At 40.2% G+C, this 25,992-nt stretch overlaps 1 protein-coding gene across 12 annotated transcripts in view; it reads left to right on the top strand.

Moving 5' to 3' along the window:
* The window catches only part of AKT3 (AKT serine/threonine kinase 3), a 265,359-nt gene that overhangs the window by 190,406 nt on the left and 48,961 nt on the right, over window positions 1–25,992 (top strand). For all 12 annotated transcript variants that reach the window (XM_048843724.2, XM_048843729.2, XM_048843725.2 and 9 more), the window contains 2 exons: window positions 5,263–5,385; window positions 6,338–6,466. In XM_048843724.2, coding sequence (XP_048699681.1) covers window positions 5,263–5,385; window positions 6,338–6,466 — 252 coding nt within the window. The remainder of the gene's footprint in view (window positions 1–5,262; window positions 5,386–6,337; window positions 6,467–25,992) is intronic.

Below are 25,992 nucleotides of genomic sequence, written 5' to 3'. Positions count from 1 at the left end.
GAGGTGCAGGTGTGGGAACTCAAAGGTGATGCAGACAATAAAAACTAGGTGGGTAGCCTAGGGAAATTTGGAAAGGGGGAATAGAAAGAAAACCTTCCTAGAAATCATTGAAAGAAAAGTGGATGTAAAACGCCTTAAAAATTATAATGAAGGATTTTTATTTATTTCAAGTGTGGCTTATTTCTGTTTTTGTGTAGTACTGTGGTGAGGCTACCTACTTGAAATGATGTTCTGAACTGTGCATTTATATCTAGTGGGTTAGTTGATCACATGATTTTCAAAATTAATTATGATCTGTAATATACATAGTTTAAGAATATTTTAATTTAAAAATTAAAAGTAAATTGGCTAGATCCTTGGCTAGGTACAGAGATGCTGAGCACTCCTAGCAGGATAGAGGACAAAGTTGGCTTTACGATGGCTGGTCCAGTTCCAGGCATAATTTAGAACAGCCTCAAAGGTGATCTAAGTTATACCTTGGGGACCATTCTTGCAGCCCAAAATAGGAACATCCTTGTCCCACTCCCCTTCTTCTGGGATCTTCCCTTATACTGGGGCAGGGAAGAGGGTGAACCTCTATACTGGCTTTTTGCCATCTGGAGATTCCCTTTAGGTAGGCTCATCTAGTTATCTATTGCTTTCCACTGCTAGAGTGGACCTGCGTATCAGGCCCAATTAATTTAAATTTCATATTTCCACTAATACCGTTCAGAGTGTGCAGAAATACTTATTAATGCTCCCTCCAAATGCCTCGCTTTGTGTCTCCCTGTGCACTTGAGGATATAATAATCAGCACTGTTACACAGGTTATTGTTTCTCATTGCTTGATTAGCCATCTTCAGAATACTTGTTCTGTTGTATTTTAATTTTATGATAATGATAGAAATTGAGACTTGTATTAAATATACTGTGAAACTTTTTAGCTGTATTCAAAATACAACTTAAACTTTTCACAACATATGGAGAAGCAATGAATGAAGATAATATTTCATTGTAGTAAGTCATCTCAGATCACAGCATATGGATGTATTTTTGACAATATTTAAGAATGTCATGATCTTCATTTGCCAAATTTAAAGTGCCACCAAGAGCTGGATGGACGCAGCATATTTTTTCTTTGACTATTTTCTCAAATTTTTTAATAAAAATTTGACTGTTCTTGTAGAGGGTGTGTGTGTGTATGTGATATATATATATATATACATGTTGGCTTTACATTTTTGTCATTCTAGTAAATGAGTTTACTATAGGAATGTTACCTACATTTTCAATTTTAAATGTATTTGCAGAATGTTTGCAGCACATTAACATATTTGCAGTGGAAATTCAGTTCTTAGCTATGTTCATCTCTTCTGGGCACAGAAACATACATTTGTTTCCAAGATTATGTAAATGATCAAAATCGTCCATATTTTGAATATTTGTAACAGAGTGCTTAGGGACAAGGTACAAACCAAGAACTATCTGCAGAAGTCATTCAGAGATTAATAAATCAATCTGATAAAAATCACCGTTCCCTCACAGACAATCACAAAGAGGAAGATGTGAAGTTAGGCAAATTATTCATTTTGAATTATCTACCCATCTAGCCTTATGGAAGAAAGAAGAATATGGGGACAAGTACTTGGCTAGAAGGCCTGCCCTACTTTTTTGGTCAGATGAATTGATCTATTTCCATTAGGTTATAACACAGTCATTTTAAAGGATTTTCAAGAAAATCTGCAAGTCAGTTACTGAATAAGTGTCTAGTTTAAGGTACTTATTTCCAAAAGATTGATTGTTTCTCTTGTATCTTATTTATATTATAAATTATTATACAATTAACTGTGCTTTTGGAAGGAAAAAGGAGATGTAAGCCTGAATTTTAACATTATTTAGATGAAAATCTTGTATTCCTGAATTGATTAGCGAGGGGTAAGAAAGGCAAACTTGACAGTAGTTAGGCCGCTGGTGTGCTGAGACCACTGCTTACCTTGCTGAACAATATAGTCTCATTGTTCCTTTTTAGTCCCCCATCTGTTTTGTATCCATCTATTGTTTCTTGTCTTATACGTAGATTGTAAACTCTTTGGGGCAGGGACTGTGTTTTTGTTTTTTGTTCAGCACCTGTCACAGTGGGGTCCTGGTTTATGTCTGGGGTTCCTAGGCGCTACAGTTGTACAAATAAATAATGACACTAGGTAGGGGGACAATTCTTTTTTTTTTTTACTGGTAGACCAAGTGGTTGACACTTGTTACCAGACCTGCTGGCCACTTAACTTTTTCTGAGGCCTTCTTTTAGGGGTGTGGGTCAATGGCAAACAGTGATTTTAACTACAAGCTTCTATTGCTTAAAGTGTAGTTGATAGCTAATAAGACCTGATTTAATCATGAAGGAGGATGTCAGACCTTGCATGTATTTCTGAAGCCTGTCTGAGTGATCCTTTATTGACTCAACTGTGTCTGGTTGGATATTTGATCCTTTGTGAATCTAGAAAGTACCAGAGAGAAGGTATCACTGGTCTTTTTCTATATAATCTCAGGTGAAGGAGATTCTTAAAGATGGATTCACTTAATGTGTCTACCTTGTGCGTCCTTGGATAAAGTGAATATGGGACCTTTTGGTACAGATTAGGCTAATAGTTGTTAGAACTGCTACCTGAGTGCACTGAGCTCTTGTCAGACCTGATATTGGAATTAGCTTCACTCGGGATCTCATGTCTTCTGTGGCAACCATGGGCCTATTGCAAGTAGTTTCTAGCCGTATTAATTTGGCCTTGCTATCTTGGATGTGATATTTTGAATGAGAATTACAATAAGGGACTTGAAAAAAACCAAACCAAACTCTAAATAATCAAAAGCTTTGTCAAGGTAGATTATCAACTCCTGCTGGCTCAAATCCGTACCTTTTCTATTTTCAGTGCTTTATCTGCTCTGACATTGCTGAACCCCTGAGGTTCCAGAATGTTCTGAGGAGTTTTACTGCTAAGCTACTGGGACAGTCTGAAGATGGAAAATTTGTAACTCTCTCTTGCATACAGTCATTCATATGGGGGCAACCAGACATCTCCTTCTCTTTCACGATTCTTCCAGATGTCAGAGGAGAAGGCTACATAGTTTTTATGGAGTATATATTTGTTAAATTTGAAAAATGTCTAGTTACTAGCTTTATAAAGCAAAATAAATAAAATCACGTTATTTTATATTACTTTGAGCATTTAATTTTTTTTTAAGATGAATGATTCTTGGTTTCCATTTCTGTGAAACAAGAAGAGCATGACTAAGACATAATACTTATGTGTATCTCGCTTTTATATTTTAACATTATTTGAGAAAATTTCAGTTTTACCATGCATTTGGTGAACACTGCATGGAAACCTTTGATAAACAATTCTGTTTAGAAACTATTCTAATACTGTATAAATTTTATTTTGTTTTTCCTCCCTTGTTTTAGAATATTAGGGACATTGTATGAAAACAGTCTCTGTTCCTTAGCTCATAAATTCTTTGTTTATTCCGTATCTGATATGCCAGTATTATCAGTTTCTAATATTTTCCCTACTGCCAGTAATTGTGCTGTCATAGAAGGACATTGCTATGTGAGGCAGGAAATAAGCAGCAGGAGCATATTAGATACTTAGGAAACAAAGTTTCAGTGTTCATGAAAAAATATATAATTTTTTTACAGAATGGTGGAGGTTACACAGAAAATGAGATAATGCTTGTGATCCAAAATTGTATCTAACTCTGTTATCTAAATTTTGCATGAGGTACCTGGACCAACAAATATAGACTGCTATACTGTCTTAATATATATGTTTTTTCAGATTGCAACTAAAAAATAAAAATGATGTTAAAATATAATTGCAGGGAAGTTGTTGACCAAAATATTTGTATTGATGCTTAATGTATAATTTATATTTTGAAGTGTCTACAAGCTTGAAATAACTGCAAAAAACATTTAAAAAGTAATTTAATTTTCATATCCAACGCTGTATTAATGTTTAGTATTTCAAACTTTGTTTAGCTACCTTTTGGTAATATGTAAGTTAAATCTATTATTATGCATTTCTTTTATGTTTAACCTATGTTTTGGAATTATTTCTTCTCTTTTAGCACTGCATGAAAACACTATATAGTTTTACTGTAGATTTTCTTGTCCAGTACATGGTTTGCAAACAGCGAAGGTTTCCATATTTTTAGGACTGCTATTCATTATTCCTTGTTAGTATTTTTAATATAATTTGTGGGGAGAAAAGAGGGTGCCCATGTATACCAAGTCACATGAGCTGTTTTATATAGAATAGCAAACTAGTCTGTAGATGGAAACTAATGGATTTTGAAGATTGGTTGTGTTTAAAGAATCTGTCCACATCTCTAAAGTAGAAAAGGGGTATATCTAGTGAATGGAATGAATAGTCATATTCTGCAGTTTAACTCTGCTATAAGTTTTTTCTTTTGGGGATGAGGGGGAGTTGGATTTATTTTATTATTTTGTACTAGTTCGTAAGAGGCTTATTCAGCTACAGAACTTCAGATTCATGCTATGCTTTTTCTTTGTGTTTTATAATGTGCATCATTTAATGACTAATTTTTTTCACTAAATACTTTCAGTTTAAGAAATGTCTACAGAGTAAAATTTTAATTATGAAGTGCTGAAAGGGGGACAGAAGAAGAGTATCAAATCGAGTAAATGTATAGTTTGTGTACCAAAATTATACCACAAATATATAGGTTTGGTTTTACAAAAATACCAGATAGTTGTTTTATGGTTTGTAAAATACTGTAATATGTTGTGGTTGCATAATGTCATACTTCACTTGTTTGGTGACTATCCAGCTAAGGACTAGACATTTTCTCAGTTCAGAGGTAAGTCAGGCAATTAACAGGAAGAAAAATCTTACAGTAATATCTGTGTTCAGGTGTCTAAATGATATGTCTCAACAGCTAAAAATAAAATTTGGGAGGAGGAGGTAGAGGGAAAAGTACAGGATGATGCTGTTGCATACTTCTTTCCTCTGGTAACGGAAGGTTAAATGGGTAGCAAGCAGAATGCCTTAAACAAGATTGGTATATTGATTAAAATGCTGATTTAACAGCTCGCCTTCCCCCCTTGGAAACCTGGAAAAGATAAGCCAGCTGCTGTCTAAGAGTGCTGAGTGTCCACTGAGAGTACACTATCTATCATCACAATATGGTGATGAGAGGTGTTTTATGTTTGTGTTAATTTCCCCCACTAAATCAGTAATTATTACAATCCTGTCCCTGCTGTTTACCCTGCAGCTGTTTTTCCATTTGTCGAGAGAGCGGGTGTTCTCTGAGGACCGCACACGCTTCTATGGTGCAGAAATTGTCTCTGCTTTGGACTATCTGCATTCTGGGAAGATTGTGTACCGTGATCTCAAGGTAAAAAAAACAACAACACAAGTAATCAAATTTTTGTTTTTGCAAAGACTATTGGGACAAACTCAAAGTAATTATAAAGTTACAGTTTTGAGAAAAGCAGAGTTAGTGTGTGTGTGGGGGGGAGGGGAAGGTTGTGTTTAGTTAAAATGCTACACATTAGACCACAAGGACTAGAAACATTATTAAAAAAGAAAGCTAAAATTCTAATGCACCATTCTTCTGTAGTTGTGGAATCACAGAATACATGGGGCCCTGATTACTATCTCCTTGGAGAATGCTAGAGATTCATTATTTGATGTGAAGTCAGGTAGTTCACAAGTGTTGAATCAGCATTTTCATAAACACATTTTCTACTGAGAAAGTTTAAGGTTTCCTATTCAGAAAAGTAGTTCAGAACAATGTTTTGCTGTTTGCAGTATATATATGTTGAATTATTTTTAATGTCCAAACAAATTCTATGCACACAGAAGAAGCTTTTGGAGAACTAGTGTTAGTCATTTTTCTGGGATAATTCCCAGTAAGAATTGTACCAGGTTTCATTCTGGTTCCTTAAATATTTGAAAATAGAATGTAAGTAAAATGTAGCAATTGAAGGTCATTTCCATGATCCTGAGCTGCAGGTAACGCACAGATAGAGGAAAGCTATAAAATTTTGCCAAACAAACAATTCTCTGATGATTGCAATAGGTCCTCCGGAAATTATGCGAGTCTTGGAAATTTTTAGAAAGTGTTTTTTGCTTTTGTTCTGTGGGAAAGAAGTATATTGAGCAAACTCTTGTGGTGTCTATTGATAGAGCCTACAGTCACTCTCTTGATGGCACCGTAGTAAACTATAGTGCAATTTGTTACCTAGCAGATATAGCTTAGTTATGTTTTTTTCGTTGACATGTAGTATATTAGCCTGTTAAGGAATACTTAAGGACTAACTGTGTGTGCTTTTTCTAATATGCAGTTAGAAAATCTAATGTTGGATAAAGATGGCCACATAAAAATTACAGATTTTGGACTTTGCAAAGAAGGAATCACAGATGCAGCTACTATGAAAACATTCTGTGGTACACCAGAATACCTAGCTCCTGAGGTATGATTTAGAATACTTTTTTCTGTACAATATAAACTGTTTTATCTTTCATTTAATTGCAGTGTATATTATTTGGGTGATCAAAACTGTTTTGAAGAATGGACAATATGTTGGATTATTGTTACTATTACTGTATTATTTCTGTTGGGAAACTTTTATCTACCAATAATCATATTTTCAAATTTATGAAATGTTGTGTGTTTATAAATATAGCTAAATCATCTGAAATATAATAAAAGTCCAGTATCATCTACAATAGAATAATTGAAATAATCCTTTCTTTATTACATGTATAGTGGTCACACCTAAAATTTTCTTCTGTTTTAAGAAACATTACTAGTTTCTGCAGTATTCCCCAATTTAGGTATATAGAATATTGCTAATTTTTCATTCCTAGGTACATTTGCAGGGAAACCAGGCTTGCTTTCACTGCTTAATCTTCACCAGATGATGATTATGGTATCACAGAAGAAGGATTAACTTCAATTGAAAAATGTGTAGTAGGATCCTACTGTGTGAAAAATGTGTAGTAGGATTAAGAATACAGACCTTTTTATGTTTCTGAGGAAAGAACAAAAGAAAAAAATGTTCTTTCTTTCCACATTCTGGCATGGCTAAAACAGAGCTCTGATTCTTTCCAGGGGTACCCCAGATTGTGAGGCACCTCGCAACCATGTGCCCTTAGTGTGAGGAAGTCTTGTCTGTGCTTGCTGTGGATCAACTCCTTGACTCTACTAGCCTCTGGCAGCACAAGCCCTACCTTCCAGGTTTCAAGAGGCCCTGCTCACTTTGTACTGGTTAATGGTAGGCACACACCAACCCCCAAGTCCTCTGAGCATCCCTCTTGAGAGCCCAGCCCCTGTTCCACTGAACACATACAGAACTTTCAGATTTGCTACTACCAAAGGAATAGTACATACCAGCTTATTAATTTTAACTCAGGATCACCACTCCACTTAATGCACAGTACTTAGATACACTTATTCTTGTTTTCACTATAAATATATTATGAAAGACCAGAGATTCAAATGATAGAGAGAATATTGGAAACAAATTGTTACATAGAAAACAAAATTATAATACTCTTTCTAAAGCTTAAATTTTACTCCCAAGGACATTCCTGGTCTCATACAAGATAGCTTACCCTAAGTCCTTTTCCCAACATTTTCAACCAAGATGGCTGAGATCTCCCTTTTATGAGATCTAACCTGCTGGCAGCCTGTCTTTACAGACTGAAGGATACCAGAGCATCTCTTTGCACTCCCAGATATTGCAGACCAGAACTTTGATCTTCACCTGAAAACAGGGCTGTCCTCCCTGTCTGCTGTTCACCTCTTCCTTTTAATTTCCTTATGAGGTCTCAGCAAGCAAGCTCTTCATTAGCATTTGACTTAGTATGCCGATAGACTTCTATTGGAAGACACACAATATACAGTGGTCTAGACCAGGGAGATAAGTGTCTCTCATCTCCTGTTTGTAGAATTTTGTCTCAAGGCACGCTGCTTTTGAGTGACCTGTCTTTTCAACTACAAGGCCTAGAGAATATAATTTTCAGCATGTGTATATAACGCCTCGGATATTGTGGTTACATACCTCTCACAGTGATTATGATGCAGAGTGCCACAGGCTTTCTTTAGAGACCTTGCTTGACATTTGTGGTGAACCCAGGACACCCTGTATCCTTATGTACACCTGTGCCCTCTGCCAGTTGGTATCAAGAGGTCTTTGGGTCACAAGAATGTTATCAGTTTTCCACAGACCATCAGTTGCTTACAAAAGGCAATTAGGTGTAAAACACATACTTCAAGAATTTACCTCTGTGAGATAACATACTGCATAGCATAGACCCTGCAACTTTGAAAAGCAGGTAGGCTCCTTGATGGTTTCACTTGTTAAAGACCAAAGAGCTGACAAGACCTTTCATTCTGCATTTTCTGATAGGATGTCCAGGAGACTGGACCATTTGGGCAGGAAATTGTACTTTTCAGCTGTTTTGGCTATTTGCATAACTAATTATTAAGCTGTGGTGGCTGAATAGGATTACATCTATAGGATAAGATGTCTGTGACTGATATGTTGCCAGTGACTAACAAATATTCAAGGCTCTGGTTTAGAAAGGTCTGGACTTAACAGGGCATTCCCTTGAGGCTAAGTCGGCAGTGTTGTTATGGCAATCTGTTGCATCTGCAATTACAATTAAAGGGATATACTCCTGGCTGCTAAATTCTGGCTTCACCCAGGAGATGAGGGATGAAGTACCTGACTTTTTCCTTTTGTGGACCCTAATCTTTTTAGACAGAAGGCCATGATCGATACCATGTTGCAACTTCATTGGTGCTCATGAAGTCTCTCCATAGTTGCACATGATCACAGGTTGGTTTTCAAGTTTATCTTAACAAGAAGGTAGACAGTAGAACTGTGTAGAACTCTGCATGAGAGTGCCCTAGAATTGGATGAATGCTTGCCCTAAATCACAGTGAGAGTCCTTGTATATAAAAATTAGCAAAACCACTTCAGAACAGTTCTATCCACTGCTGGTAGGAACCACAGAAAGCTCAATACTACCTCATGCCCAGCAGTGTTGAAGGTACCAGTCATCTTAACAAAATCAGCATGAGGTGCATTGTCTTCATCCATAGATAGGAAGAAATCTGTGATCAGAGCCCCCACTGGTGTCTATCTCATAACCTGTTTTAAAATGAGACTGACTGAGATCAAGGAAATCTGAAGACTGCAGATAGCATACCTGTTTGACCACTCAAACAGAAGGAGGGAGACTGTGTAACTGGCAAAGTTTATGTCGTTATTTGTTGAATAGAGGCCTTACCAGTGTCTCTTTGAGGACACCAAACATTCAGCCAAAGAATCTGACAGATTTTTTTTTTTAAACCACCAACAGGCAAATTATCTCTCTGTTAGCCTTTACCAGCCAAGAGGGACATGGCCCCATCACAGATAGTGACTCAAAGTGTTTTAAACACTTCCAGAACTTTGAGTGTCAATGGTCAAAATTCAATGAAAGAAACTGTTTTGTTTGTTCCTTCAAGACATTGCCCTATACCCGGGGATGCAGACATCTCTGTCCAAATCAGAGTAATTTTATCAACAAAGTGAACAGCAAATTCCTCACAGAAAGAAAAACTCTGCCCTTTTTTCAAAGGGAGGCAGCTTGGATTGATCAGGGTATTGATCATCCTGAACGGTTATTCAGTGTGCAAATGCAGTATGATGGACAGAATGAAACTTTTCTTCCTTTTCTGTACAGCTGTGTTACACATTTTTTTAAAAAAATCATGATTTTTGCAAATAGTTGAACTTGAATCTGAACATCTGCTAGTGGTACTCTAGTAATCTTTCCTCTTGTTTCATCTATTGCAAGTTATCTGTAAACCACACTGATAATTTAGGGCACAGTTATGGAATCAGTTCAGGGGAGTTGCAAATGGAATCATACTGAGATTGCACTCTTTCTCATATGTAGTTAGTTTGTTGGTATCCTGTGTTTATGTAAGTCTTTCACAAAGAAAGAAAGAAAGGGGGGAAAAAAAGCATTTTAGAAAATAAGTAAATGTGATTGGGAAAAAATATGAAAAATGACAGGAAAATTCAGATGCAGGTATAATATCTGAAACTGCTTTTAACTCGTATGACGTTGGACTAGATTTCAGTGTGCCTTTTAAAAATTTTATAAGTGAAAAGTCATCCAGCCCCTGCATCTTGGGAACTTAGAACTTCATGTTAATGGCACTCTTGACTCACATTTCCTCTTAATTACCCCCCTCATCTGACTTACTGCCTTTGATCAATTTCTCTACTCAAGACACAAGCCATTCCCTTGACCATATCATTGACAAGAACTGCTCTGTCACTGATCTGCCTTCTGCTGAATTCTGTCTGATCATTTTATCTCCTTCTCTGTATTGCACACTTGCCCCATCTCTGGCTCTCATTCCTTCTGTTACTTCTAGTCCATTGGCATTTCTTACTTGTCTCCCTGCCTCTCATTCCTTCTGTTTCTTCACTCTCTTCCATCCAATTCATGATTTCCATCTAAAATTCCAACCTTTCTACCCAGCTCCTTTGCCCCCTTGTCTGTCAGACTGATTCATCCCGCCCACCCCCAACTTCTGGTTGCTTTGCTGCATGTGCAGACTTTGTCCACTGTGAGTTTATCAGTTTAGCACTCTTCCTTGCAAACCAGATCTGCTTCTGCACCCTCACTGAATTTCACTATAAGTGTTGACAACCCCAGTATCCTCCTCCTCCCACAGATTAGGAATTTTGGTGTCATTTTAACTCCCTCCTCTCCTCGTACAATGATCATTACATTTTGTTGGGGTCATCACTACAGTATTTTTTAATCCACCTATTTCTCACTGTTCACAGCACAAAGCCCTTATACGTGCCTTGATTATCTCATGCTTTAACTACAGCAACTTTCTTCCCGTTGACTATGATGATAGACATCAATCATCCATTCAAAAGTCTGCTGTGAAAATCATGTGCTTCACTCACCACTGCCCAAGTTCAACCCAGTTCAGACCCCTCCCATTGCCTCTGTTGCTTTCCCCTCTGACACTCAGGCTCCTAATTTTCCCTTTTGAGCTCATCTAAAACTTAAATTTTTCTTACCTTTGGTCATACTTTCTTTTGCTCTCTGGTGCCCTCTTTGTTCAGTCCAAGCTCCTTGTTTGACTGTCCTCTTTGTGCCTCCTTTCATATTTCCTTCTACACCCAGAACTTATTTCATAACACGCTGTCATTCCTTAATTCTGTCGTACTTTCAGACTTTTTCTCAAAAGTCACTTGTTATAAGTTTTTTTTAATCAACCATAGGTTTATATATATTTCATAATAAAATCCCATGCAACCCAGAAGACATTGGCAGTATTCACCCAAGTGAACGCTTGGTCTCATTGTCTGCACACCCACATGTACACCCCAACTTCCTTCTGCTTTTGTGATCAACTCCTGTTCTTTTTAACTTAACTTAGATTGAGTCATTGCCTCAATGATCTTGCAGTCTTGAGTTGTTTTGTGAAATGCTATGCAAATTTTTGGCACTGTATAAGTAATATAGTAAATAATGTTCAGCCCTGGAACTACAGGAAGATAATGAATTTGAGGAAGAGGGGACAAATTTTGGGAAAATAGTTTTTGAATTTAAGGTTTGCATTTATTAGTTAACAAGGAGCCTTCAGAATAGGAACGGTGCTAACAGTTGGGAAAAATCACGTGCAATGAAGCCTGGGTTTATACTTTCAGTTGCAGTGTGGTAAAAGTAAGAGCTGGAGGAATACCATGGTAGACTGTATACAAAAAGTTATTTTTGGCATACTGGCAGGAATTGCTGTTTGAAAACAGAAGATGGGTGATGAGTGTTATGTTTTTCCTCAACATAACAAATATTTTAAAAATAAAGCAAATAGGATATTTGATTGCATTTATGAGGGATAGAAAAATATATTAAATTATATCATAGTGAATAGTAATGTGCCCTTCTTTGCGGTATTTGTCCAAGTCTGGTTGCTTCACTGTAAGAAATACTCTAGACCTGGATATGTTAACTGTAAAATTATTTTAGTGGATTTTCAAAATCTGTAAAATGATTTTACCTGAAATATTTACTAAATTGGGTCCAGTTTGGCTCTGCAGCATTGGCTGTGAGCATGCTCATGCTGTTGTAGAGGGCAACAGGGAATATCTCTGGCAGTGCATCCAAACTCCCACTTGTTATCATTGGGAAACAATGATAAGTCCTGCTCCTGAAGGGTGCTTAGTTCTTCTGTGAGATGCTCTCCACTTTTAGTGATTTCAAAAAAAGAATGAAGGAATGCAGCATCTCAAAATTGTGGATGTTGGCATGAGTATACCTGTAGGCTCACAATGCTTTCACTTGACAGCCTGAGACAGGAGTGGCCAGCCTGAGCCTGAGAAGGAGCCAGAATTTACCAATGTACATTGCCAAAGAGCCACAGTAATATGTCAGCAGCCCCTCATCAGCTCCCTCGCCCCTGCTCCCAGCGCCTCCCACCCACCGGCTGCCTATCAGCACCTCCTCCTCCCTCCCCGCACCTCCTGATCAGCTGTTTTGTGGCATGCAGGAGGATCTGGGGGGTGAGGGGGAGGAGTGAGGGCACAGCAGGCTCAGGGGAGGGGGCATGAAGGGGTGGAGGGGGGGAAGAGCCAGGTGTTGAGCAGTGAGCACCCCCTGGCACATTGGAAAGTTGGTGCCTGTAGCTCCAGCCCCGGAGTCAGTGCCTATACAAGGAGCAGCATATGAACTTCTGAAGAGCCACATGTGTCTCTGGAGCCACAAGCTGGCCACCCCTGGCCTGAGAGGTCTGTAGTGGGTGAGGCAGAGCATGAAAAGCATACCGGAAACCCCAGCAAGGTGAAAAAGTCAACTAAAACCTATTCAGATATAAACAGTTACATACAATGTATATCAGATATGTTAAAGGTCTAGAAATGGCAACAAAGATTGTTAGTGGTAGAGCTGTGTGAATACTGAAGAACATTTTTTGCTTGCAAAAAGTGTAATTTGCTTTGCCAGTGTTTGCATCTCTTTTGTGTTCATTTTCCATAAATATTATATCAAGTGAATTTACAAGCAGGAATGTATGCTTATCCTCATTATCCTGATATGCCCTAGCTGATGAGTACAGACAGAGTTCTGGAAAGCCATATCTTCTTCATCCCAACGTAGTGCACTCCTGGCAGCTTCCAAATGTTTTGCGCTTGGTGGAGGCATCTGCTACCCTCTTCAAAAGTTGTGTTGTGTTTCCAAATACTTCTTCCATATTACTCAGCTCCATTGGCTGGTAAGAAAGAGAGGCAGAGCTCTGCCTCCTCTCTTCTGCCCCTCCTTGTTCCCCATGAGATTTCTTGCACCACTGTCAGTATTAGACATCTGCTTTTTCTTGTTCACTGGGAATATAAGGAAGACCCAGATAGTGTCTACTTTGGGTTCAAAATAGGCTCTTTCCAGCTCCCCACCACATCCTTCTAAAATCAGTGCAAGGTTAAATTCAGTCAGGTCAAATGTGTAAACTCTTGGGACCATAGATCTGTATTTGGCCTGGCTGTCATGGAAGATACATTTTTTAATGTGGTTCTGTTTAGAGTCTCAGCTTTTGCTGTTGTGTTAGCAATACCTGATCGACTTTCCAACTGTAAAACAATTTGGAAATCAAATGTAGCTCACACTCAAGACCCAGCAAAATTAAAAGTGTTAAGTACGTTTTGGCAGTTCACTTTTATTATGCCCAGTCCTCAAATGTACCAGCAGACAATCATCTGATTGTTAGTTATTTTTCACATGCTTATGCGATCACACAAAAAAGTACATGCTAAAAAGAAGCAGATGGTGACAGATGGGGAAGGTTGAATAAGGTGGTTTTGGAAACCTAGAGAAATGCACTTCTGTAATAGTGTAAAAATAAAAATTTATTTGATTGCCATGTTAGAACTAACAAAATAGAATTGAAAAAAATATTTGATTGTAAGAAAACAAATGAATTTAACAATATTCAGTTTGTATTTAGAAAAGTATATGCAACATTTTTATCTTATGCAAGAATAATATATTATTTTTATTGGCCAAATATTTTAAAAAGTGCACATTTTATTTTTATTCTTCTTACAGAGATCCATGTTTAAATTAATCTTTCATTTTCTCACTTCAGGCATTTTCTTATAGTGCCTTTCTTTAACATATTGGCTAGAGATATTGGTGCTGTGTTAGAATGAAAAAAATATTTTATTTCAGGTATAACTGGAAAGATTGTTTCCACTACATTGTAATACTAAATATGCATATGTGTATACATGTTTGTGTGGACATATGTGTAAAATATGTAAACTGTAAATTGTTTGTCAAACCAACAAAACCCTCGAAACTCAAAGCTAAAGCTGTCACAAATCAGCATTAACTCCTGTACAGCATAAGTGAACAAAATGGAATCAACAGCAATGACAATTTACACCAGCTGAGGATCTACTCCAATATGTTTCATATCCTTACATTTGTTTGGTAGGTCCATAACTTAACATTTAAAATACAGTCTTTGATATTCATTTAATTTTAAAAACAAAGATTCTTCCTTTGATGGTCCCTATGTGGGTGTGCATGTGCCCCAGGCGCCTGAACTCAGATTTTTAGTAAGCAGTGTCTGTTGGTCCATTTCCTGCCCAGTTGTTCTGAGGGCAAAGGGGGGCAATGTGTCCTGGTGCTTCTCCAGTTCCGTCTTACTGCCACATGGCCTGGGTCAGAATCTTCTGTGTCCACAGCTTCTTCCTTCGACTGCTTCAATCTGTAAATACATTGTAAATAGTTTTAGTATTTTATTCGTTTACTCCTTTAGTCTTAAGTATTAGTTAGTTAAGTGTCCCCACCCCTACCCTGGGGAAATCCTCCCTGAGAGGCTATGATTATTCCCAGAGTTCTGGGGTCCAAGAATTGCATTTCCCGCCTTGCTCATTTTCAGTGAGCGCCGAACATCAGTTCTGCTTTTACTGTCTAGGTGAGGCTCACATCTCAGCTAAGTGCAGCATTTGTTGCTCCTTTCCTCCCAGAACGTGTGAGGGTTGAGAGCTAAGACTTAGAAAACATCTGATGGAAGAGGCCATGAGACCTCAATCAGATCTGGGCTGGGGAGACATCCCTGTACATCCGCAGCACCACTCTGAGCACTACCTCATGAGTTTGAGGCTAAGACTTCCAAGCCTCAGGAGAAGGCTTCTCATGAGAATAAGGGGTACTCTGACAAGTATAGAGACAAATCATCTTCTTCCAAAGCTGCCCCAAAGAAAAGAGATCCCTCCCCAACTCCTTCAAAGTCGGAGAGTCCATGTGCAGGGATCCTAAAGTTTTAGGTCGTAATTAACTTTTTCAGCAGGAGAAAGTGATGTGAAGGAGCACATATCCATCCGTTCCAGGTCTGGTTCTGATGTGCAAACCGAAAGACAGACATTCACTACCACTCCCTTTGACATTCAGACAAGACTCAGGGCCAGTATTGATATGGCCCCGGAGGGATCCAGCTTCTTCTGTGACCAAGAAGCATGGATGTGATGGCTCCACCAATTGACTCATGCTGTACCCCGGGCAGTCTTGAGACTGATGTCTCCCTGGAAGACATTTTTGTTCTACAATATCCCCTCTCCTGCCTCCTCTCAGGTCGGTCTTTATTTGGAGACATAGTTACTTCTTAGGAGGAAGTTATTCCAAGGACATAGAGCCGATCTTCTTTCCCACCCATTAGCCTGAGTACCAAACCATTGGTACCATCACGGGTAGTTTGGGATCCAGCTTTTTCAGCTAATGAGTCAGGGGTTCCAGAAGAACTGCTACCCTATCATACGGCAACGGGCAGGACAGAAGCCCTCAGAGATTGGGGTTTCATGCTCCGACCAGATATGATTTCCCAAGACACAGGTGGTATCCAGTGACGTAAGTTTGTCCTCAGCCAGTTGATCCCTCATATTGGCTTTATTGGGGGCCCTTGGGATTCCTACTCTGTGCACCTGGGATCAGTACACTAAGCCAACACCAACCAGCCCCATCAGAGTAAGATGAAGTTGAACTGTATTCAATGATTCTGGGAGCAATTTCATCATCTTCACCAGATGAGGTGGTTACCCCATCTTTACCATCTCTGCCTGATGACTACAGGGAATATCAGGAGCTCCTACAAAGGTTGGTATCTGAGCTCCTGATACAGCCTGAAGGGGTTCAGGAGCCATAACATAGATTGCTGGACATCTTGCAATCCTCGGGTCTTAGGTGAATGGCCCTCCAGATCAATGAGGCTATGATGACTCCAGCTAGAACGGTGAGGCATACTCCTGCTTCTTGTGTTCCCACCCCGATTAGGGCTGAACCTTTCTACTTCATTCCATCTAAGGGGGAAGAGTTTCTTTTCTCTCACCCACTGTCTCTCTCTTTAGTGGCATAAGTAGCCATCTAAAGATCCAGGCTGCAACACCTAAAACTATACCCTTGGAGAAGGGTGCCAAACAGCTCATCCTTACAGGAGGAAAGGTTTTCTCCATTGCTCTCCAATTTAGAATTTCAAATTATCAGGCCCTTCTGGCTAAATAAAACTTCACTAATTATGCAAAGTTGTTGAATTTTAAGGACAAGGTCCCTCAGGAAGATAGAGCTAACTTCCGGTCCTTAATTGATGAAGGCAGATTAGTGGCTAAACCCTCTCTTCAGGCCACAGTAGATGCCACAAACTCCACTTCCAGAGGAATGGCTACAGCCATTGTCCTGAGGAGAGATTCCTGGTTACAATCCTCTGGTTTCCCTAAAGAGGAGCAGAGTACCATTCAAGATCTGCCCTTTGATACAGTTAACCTGTTCAGTGAACAGATAGATGAATCTCTCCACTCACTTGAGGACAACACTTTGTTCTTTGGGTATCTATGCCATTGCCCCAAAGAGGAAGCATCCCAAGTAGGGGTGCAGAGCAAGACCATCTCCTCAACCACTTTACCACCACACAACCGAGGGTTCAAAGGCACAGGTACATAGTTCCTCCACCGTCCACTACCACACCTCACTCTAACCCACAACCAAAGAATTTCTTTTGATGGGACTGTCAAGACCCATGTCCCTTTATTAGTGCTATAATATCTGCTCCTCAATTTTTTTGAGGCCACTGTATCCAGCTTCCTTACAACTTGAGGGCTTTAACAACAGACAGATTGGTGTTGGAAATTATTCACTGCGGCTGTCTAATTGAGTTTCTGTCAACCTGTACCCACAAAGCTGTTCCCAGTTGCTTTTCAGGGACCAATCTCATGAGGAAATTCTTCAACAAGAAGACAATTTACTTCTCCACCGAGGAACCATAGAAAGAATTCCACCTGAGCATCAAGGGAAAGGATTCTACTCCCCACGCATCTTAGTCCTCAAAAAGAGTGGGGGATGGAGACTGATTCTCGACCTATGATGACTAAATATATTCATCTGAAAATTAAAATTCTGCATGGTTACATTGATGTCAATAATTCCCTCTGTGGAAGAGGGCATATGGTTTGTCTCTTGGCATGAAAAATGCATACTTTCACATAGATATTCATCTGGCGAACACAAGGTTCTCCAGGCTCCTCCTTTGTCAAGACCATTGCCAATTCAGTCCTTCCATTTGTGCTAGCTATGGAACCCCTGTGTCTTTACAAAAGTCTTTTCAGTGCTGGCTGTTGAATGAGAAGTAATGGATTTACTGTTTTTCCATACCTCAATGACTGGCTTTTGATGGGCAGATCATTCAAGGCAGTCCAGTTTGTATCCTGATTCCTGTTGCGTCTACTACCTTCCCTGGGAATTGGTGTCAACCACAGAAAGTCCACTTCGACTCCCTGTAGGTACATAAATTTCATAGGAGTGACCCTGCACTTGACTACAGCAAGATCCTGTCTTCCTATCAAGAGATTCCATGCCATGGGTGATCTCATAAAACAGGTCACCCTCAGATTTCAGTCAGAACTTGCCTTTCACTCCTTGACAGCGTGACTTCATGCACACACGTGACACCATTTGCCAAGATCCATCTCCATTGCTTGCAAACCTGGCTTCAGTCTGCCTGCTCACCAGAAAAAGTCAGCATCAATGCCAAAGTAATAATTTTGTTCAAGGTTCTGGCCTCTCTCATCTGGTGGACAAAGCCAGAAAAAGTTTGAGTAGGGACTTTTTGCTCACACCTACACCCGAGGTGACTTTCATTACCAAGGCCTCCCTCTGAGGTTGGGGAACTCATATGGATGATCATATTGCACAAGACCGCTTGACCCCCTGGGAGTCCAAGATATATTGCAATTTACTGGAACTAAGAGCAGTCTGTCAGGCCTGCAGTGCTTTCCTCCACTCATCCAATCCCAGCATATCCAAATAATGTAAGGCAATATCACAAACTGTCTTCTATATAAACAAGCAAAGGGGAACAAGATCCCTTCCTGTATGTGTAGAGAGAGCCAGCCATTGGAATTGGTGTTTCAGACTTTATATAGCCCTTTCAGCAGCATAATTACCAAGAGTGCAGAATTCGCCAGCAGACATTTTTTTCATGGACTACAAGTGGGAGATTCACAGTTTGGTCCTGAATAAGGTCTTTAATCAGTGGGGAATGCTGTCTTGGGACCTCTTTGTCTCTCAGGCAAACAAAAAATGTCTCCTGTTCGGCTCCAGAGCAGCTCTAGACGGGCTCAAAGTGAGATGCCCTTATGCTACCATGGAGGGATCATTTCAGGTATGCTTTCCCTCTCATCTCATTAATACCATGGGTTCTGTAGAAAATCTATCAAAACAGGGCTTGAGTCATCCTTGTTGTGCCCAGCTAGCTGAGATGGTTCTGGTTCAAGGAACAAGTGAGACTTTAAACCATATGCCTGTCAACATCTGACCATTTCCGAACCTGCTAACACAACACAATACCACTATCAAGCATCTCAATCCAGGGCCACTGCAACTCAAGGCCTGGTAGTTTGATTGGCATCAGGTGTAGACTTCTTTCATATGGCTTGGGTAGGTAGCAGTGATTACAAATTTATATCTAGATTTGATAGCCAGCACATTGCCACAGCAGTGAACTGGTGAATGTCCTTCAAGCCTCCGGCAAAAGAACAAAGGGAACACTCAGATATGAGGTGCTCCATTGTTTGTGCCTGGTGACCACAGTTGCATATAAGTGTTTGGCTGATTTTCCATTTAAAGAGGGTTTGTCCCCATTTCCTATGAGATGTACTGATATGATTCAATCTGCACCAATCTTTCCAACATAAATCAAAACCCAGTGGTTCCTTGACAGGGTCAATAACAAGCCTTTTCATTTTTAGTGGTCAAAATGCTCCATGTGGCCCTCCATTGAGCCTCAGCATCAAAGTTCAGTGTAAGGGTCTTGATGCAGTTCCATAGAGATTTGTGGGATTTGCATCTTGTCTTTGATGGGTTCTGAAAGTCATTGGGCAACGGGATCTTCACGTTTGCATTGACATGGTTGAGAAAGTGAGATGTCTGGGTAGCTCTTCTAATCTGTGGAGGCTGGATGTGCAATAGGACTGGGAGCCAGTCGATTGGAGTCAATTTGAGCGTCCCTGACACTATGTGCATGCGTTACTGAGTTGAGCATCAAGGAGGTTAGTATGACTACTGTGAGATGATGCTGGCGCACAGTATTCAGTTGCAAAATATACCAAGGCAATTGTTGCAGTTTGTAAGGTCCGTGGACTGGAGCCCCATGATGTTCCGGCCAATTTCCTGATAAGCACGACACAAGACCTCACCTTATCACGGTTGTTCTCGAGGTGTTGTCGAAGGTCACTTCTGGTTCAGTGTAACACCAAAATACTTTGGGTTAGCCTCATGGCTGATGCTCTCAGCACAGAACTTCACAATCAGATGTAGAGCGTTCATATTTCAGGTCAGTTCAATCCATCCTCAACCAAAGCAGGAAGGATTCTACCAGGAGATGCTATTCAGCTAAGTGGAAGTGTTTGTCCTCTGGAGCACAACAATGCCAGGTACCTTCAGAGTCCACTGGGATTCCTGCGATTCTAGAAAAATCTTTTTACCCTTGAGACCCTCTCTATTATTTCCCTACAGGTTCATTGACTAGCAATTAGTGTGTTTCATCCCCTGCATTGATGACCACATCAGCTTCACTCATCCCAGGATGACTAGATTCTGAAGGGACTTATTAGATCCTTTCCAGCATTCTTTCATGTCTCACCAAACCTCCCTTTGAACCTTTAGCCACATGTTCTATATCCATTTCATGATTAAAGTTGTTTTCCTAGTCCTCATTGCATCAGCCAGATGGGTCGGTAAGCTGGGAGCAGTCATGGCAGAACCACTATATATTACATTCCATAAAGGTCTCCCTTTGCTGCCACCTGAAATTCATCCCTGTAGTAGTTTCAGAATTTCACAGAAGTCACACCATCCACTTACCGGTAATTTTTTCCAAAACCACATGCCTCTGATGAGGTGAGAAGTCTTCATTATGTAGCTTTCTGAAGAGCAGTGGCCTGTTATCTACAAAGAATAAAAGCAATTAGAAAGACAGTTAGACTTTTTGTTGCCAAAGCAGAGAGAGATCGAGGTCAAGCTATGTCTGTTCAGAGACTTTCCAAATGAATCTCTGGCTACATTATTCTGTGTAACTAGTTCACCTGGGGTGGTGAGAGCCCATTCCACTAGATCACAAGCAACCTTGCTGCATGCATCTCTAAGAGATATATCTGTTAGAGATATGTAGGCAGCTACCTGGAGCTTCTTACGCACCTTCACAAGACATTATGCGTTGGTCTAATCTTCTACTACAGATACAGTTGTGGGGACAGCAGTATTAGTCAGCCATCACTTCTGCGTCCTCACTTTCAGCTCCTGTTTGACTACTGCTTGCTAATCTCCCATGTGTGGAATACACATAGGGACCATCACTCAAAGAAAAAATTGAGGTTACTTACTTGTAACCAGTGGTTCTTTGAGATGTGTAATCCCTATCTGTTTTCCACTACCCGCCCTACATCCTCTCTGCTGTGACTCATAACTGGATTCACAGTAGGAGAAGAAATTGGTGAAGCACTGGTCCACACTGCCCCTTGTGCCCTGGGTTCAAAACGAAAGGAGAACTGGGCGTATGCAAACCAACAAATGCCGCTTACCAAAGATCTCTGGTCTTAGGTGCATGATGCTCATGTGTACCGATGTCGGGAACAGAAATGGACCACACATCTTGAAGAACCTCCAGTTACAGGTTAGTAACCTCCATTTCTACATCATTTATTACAAAACTTCCCTGGATGCGGTATATTTGATCTCATAAACTAAGTAAAATCTAGACTACTGAGTACCTGAATGGGAAACCTTCAAGGAAAACTCAGGAAACTATAGGAAATGGCATTAATGATTCAGTTGAATGACACCCTTCATATTATTCGGAATCCATACTGAACCACTGCCCTATCATGGTGGTTGGGAGCACTTTTCTGTTAGGTGGTAATTTCTAGATGACACCAAAAACTCCAAGTTCTGACCACTTGTGGTCCTCAACAATCTCATGGAATTTTCACAAGCGTGGAGGTGTTGCCCTTGTTGTCTTGGACAAATTGAAATTTAGTTAAGCAGAATACAATTAACTAAATTTTACTTCAGTTTCCATTGATTTTTTTAAATTTATTTACTCCCAATTTAAATACATTCCATACTATCTAGGTCTCCCAAGGTACTATCATGCATAATCTGGTCACGTCACATGTAGGAACACAATAATAGTTAGTCAGGTAAGACAAATACTATGTAATGATGTTGCAGTGAGGTGTTGAAGAGCTGGTTTATTGTATATTGAACTTCATTTCAGCAGCAGGTGAAGAGATTCTTGTGGCTTAGTGGGGGTGGAGAGACTATATACCTTCATTACACACACTCATGTTCTAAATAGGAGTATGAAGTTATATTTGCAGGAAACTGTTTGCCAATCAATGACTTTACATCAAAATTTTAAGCAAAGTTATTTTTCACTTTGAAGCATGTGAAAATGGAAAAAATTACATTTTTCCTTGAAATTTTGTACTTGTGAAATTTCAGACAAGTCGTCCTTTTTTCCCTTTCTGTTATTGTTTGTTATAGTATTGTGGACCACACTGGTCTTTCTCATGAACCTACCTACGTCATAAAATGAATGCTAATAACTTGAGTGCCAGCATTTTTGTCCCCTTAGCATTAAACCAAGGATCCTTGAAGTCAACGTGATGAAATTTAGGCAAGGCAGGATACACAGATCAGTAACATCACTTATTTGCAAACAGCAGCAGCAAGATCAAAAGGCCACGCAGCATTGACATGAGAAAATATTTGTACAACTGAACACGCACAACAGCTCCTACAAGAGTAGAAGAAGAGTTACTCTCGGCTTTCTCCCTAGGCCAGATACGAGTGTTCTAATGTAAAAATACTTCTGAATCTTCATGCAGTCTGGCTAATCTCTCCAGACGTGCAGCCTAATTGTCCACAACCAGTGTGTAGCGAAGCGATGACTCACCTGGTCGGCGCCTCCCCCTGGCCGTCTCGGGAATTAGCTCTCCAGCATACGGAGCGCCTCTTCCTGGCCAGTGTCTTGCTTGCCTTAGGGCCCCCGTGTCCCTCCCGGACCCCGGTGCCCTTTACCTTGGAGTTCTGCCCTCTGCAGTACCCCCACATGCTGGGTCTCCCCTCCCAGGGGAACCCTCAACCCTCTATCCCTACCTTGCCTCAGTGGCTACTGGCAGTCATTATCTAGCCCCCGCTCACTGGGGCAGCCTGCAGTCTGTAAACCGCTCATCTCAGGCAAGGGGGTTTGGGCCAGCTGCCTCTGCCTAACCCTGGACTGTACCTCTGCAGCCCCAGTACCACCTTTAGACCTTGCACAAGGCCTGCAGCCTGGGGAGTTACAAGGCTGGAGCTCCCCAGTTCCTCTTGCCTTTCCCCAGCACTACTCTACCTCAGGTACCCTTCTCTCCCAGGCAGCCAACTTCTTCTCTCTCCAGAGCTAGAGAGAGACTCCTTCAGCTCCTGGTCCACAGCCCTTTTATCAGGGCCAGCTGGGCCCTGATTGGGATGGCCCCAGCTGTGGCTGCTTCCCCAATCAGCCTAGCTTGGCTGCTTTTAACCCCTGTTCTCCAGGAGTGGGGCAGCACAGTATCAGACATCTTTCCTCTTAAAGATGTAACGAATATGCTAAAAACATAAAAAAAACCCAAAAGTAGAAGACATTTCAGTTGCACATTGTCTGTCTATAACTATCTTGTACAACCCAGTACTTCAAAGTAGGGATTAGTTTTCTAATATAAGCCACATTTTTGTCCAAAACAATTAAATATGACAGTTCCCTATAAAATTAAGATAAGCTTTTGTTAATGTAATGTTCTTTTAATTAATTTAGTCCATCAATATTGGCAAACTCCTTTATCATCCGGGTACAGCTTGCAGTAGTGTCCATGTGATAATGAAAATATAAGTGTGTCCTCCACCAACAGTCCTTAGTTTTGCTGAGAATTACAAGGTATAAGTAAAAGCCCAAAATATCCCCCCTCCCTTTTTTTAAGACTCTGGCGAAGGTGCTACATCTTCTCAGCAAGAATGGCTAATTAATCAGGAAAAATAATCTTGCAGAAGTATGTGTATTCATTACTTCTCCAGCTTGTCTTGCATCTCATAGATGGAAGTGTGTGTTAAGACTCCAAGTAGGGCCATAAATCATTCAATTTTCCTAACTGGGGAATACCTAATGATATCAAGCTGAAGGAGGAATGATAGGTTCTGTGGATCTGAAGCCTCTAGTAACCATTTGTACAGTCACCCCGGCTGCTTCTATGAAGATTATTTTGTAATCCTACAGTACGAATGTATTTCCCTCTTACTTTATTATCCATTGTCTCCATATTAGCTCTGAGGATTTGATTTTTCTTGAGTAGGCAAACCCTGCTGTTGTAGTACTGTGGTCTTTTACTGGGAAAGAAAATTTCTGTGTAGATGCCTAATATTTTTCACTTTTTGTAATCTGTTGAAGTTATTGTTACTTGTTGGGAGTTGCACGTTTAAGTTGGTATCTCATTGTTTTTTGCTCTGACAGGGTTTTTTAAACTCACGTAAGAGCACAGTAAGTGCTTAGCTTGACAGTAGTTGAAAAAGCTCTGTCTTTTGATGGATGAAAAATGAAAAGTTTGCTGTTACAGCAGCCAGTTTATTCTGTCTATTAAGTATTTTAAGATATCGTAAAGAGAAGGAGGGAGAAAAGGGGAACTTTACTCCTAAAAGTGAATAGGAAAAACTCCTGTGCAGGACTGCCAAATCATGCGGCAGTGTATGCTAATCTTAAAATGAGGGGAAATGCCTGAGAAAACTGGCTAGATGGGGAAAAATGGCTCCTCTCCTACTGAGATCCCACATCTCCAGTGTTCTTGCCAAACTGGGAGATGGGTAAGTCTCTATCAACTCCTCAGGCCAAATGTTCAGTTTTTTCAAACTACAAAGTTGGGAGATTTATCATTCTTTGGGTACAGTTAAACTCACAGAACTCATAATTTGATTGACACTGTCACAACCAGCATGTGGGCGGTCAGACCTACTGGTCTGAGCAGGAGTTGGGATTCAGACTGAGTCAGATACCACGAGGAGGTCAGAGTCTGAGACAGGCCAGTGAGCAGACTGAGAATCAGTCATCTGAGGGCAGGCAGGGACAGGATATTGGGAGGTCAGAGTCTGAAACAGGCCAGAAGGCAAACTGAGAGACAGGCATCAGGCAGGGTCAGATTACCAAGAGATTGAGGTCAGGCTCCAGGTTATAGACAATCGAATAACGAAGTCGAGGACAAACCAGGGTCAGAAGCCAGAATCTTGGGTCTATTGCAAGCAGAGATGGGCAGGCAGTTCGTGTTGTTGCTAAGGCAGCTCCCTTCATGGCTTCCTGGTTTAAGTCCTAGTACCAGCCAATCAGTGGGCTATGAGGGGCTACCACTCAGGTCCTGCTGGGCAGTACTTCCGGCTGAGCCCAGCCTCACAGGGTCCTCCTGTGGTGATGCAGAGATGTTAGTGGCCCAGAACCCCCAGGGTCCCAGGTTCTAGCTCTGCAGGTTCTTACAGACACCACCGCAACCTTGTGTATGTGCGATTTTCTTACTTTATTTAAGTGATAGGTGTCTGAGACTGTTTTGTAAAATATCTATCACCACTGTTGATCAGAGCTTTAAATTATATACTTTCTTGTTGCTGCAACAGTTGCCACAATTCACACAAAGTTATAACAAATATATTTTTAACTTCTATTGAAAAATATATGGGTGGTGAATATTTTCTAACAGACCAACAACTGAAGTGATAAGAATGTGTGAAGTGTTAGTAGAAATTATTAGGTGCATACTATTCACCTGAACGGTAAGGTTAATTGAAAACAGTTTTTCCCCCCTGAATTAACTGTAAATTGGTGTATCCAAGTTCTCAGTTTTCTTTCACAACATAGGTGTGCAGACAGTTTTAGTTGTTTTAATCTTTTCCCATCTGTTCTGTCAGAATTGATTGAGCGATAAGATATGTCAGGGTCTGCATTGTCTTATAATGAATATCTCTAAAGTGTTGAGAGAGACTGTGAGTAAACTGAATGTCAAGGGTGTTCAGTACCCCAAGAAGTCGTCTTTTATGACATTAATGATTAATGCACACAACCGTGTGAAAGTGATTTCTATTGCCTTTAAAAAATAAATCTTATGAACAACAGTTTGTAAGAGACTGACAATGGGATGTGGAGTCTTTCATTCTCATGGTCACAGGAGTGTTTGTCTTAGATTAGTAGAGTTAAAAAATAAAAGTTAAAATCATCAGATTGCTTTTTGGTACCGTATGGTAAACAAACTATGGAGTGCATGAGCTAGTCTCCTCTAATCAGGAAGAAGACTTTGAGAAGCCACTAGGGGCTTGAATCTCTCAAGAAGCAGTAGCAACAGCACTATACTAATCAGTGCTTACTAGTTGTGTGCGGATACAT

This window comes from Caretta caretta, chromosome 3 (genome assembly GCF_965140235.1).
Source record: "Caretta caretta isolate rCarCar2 chromosome 3, rCarCar1.hap1, whole genome shotgun sequence".
NCBI classification, from domain to species: Eukaryota; Metazoa; Chordata; order Testudines; family Cheloniidae; genus Caretta; species Caretta caretta.
Note: the sequence above shows the minus strand (reverse complement) of the source record. Positions and strands in the feature narration are given on the sequence as shown.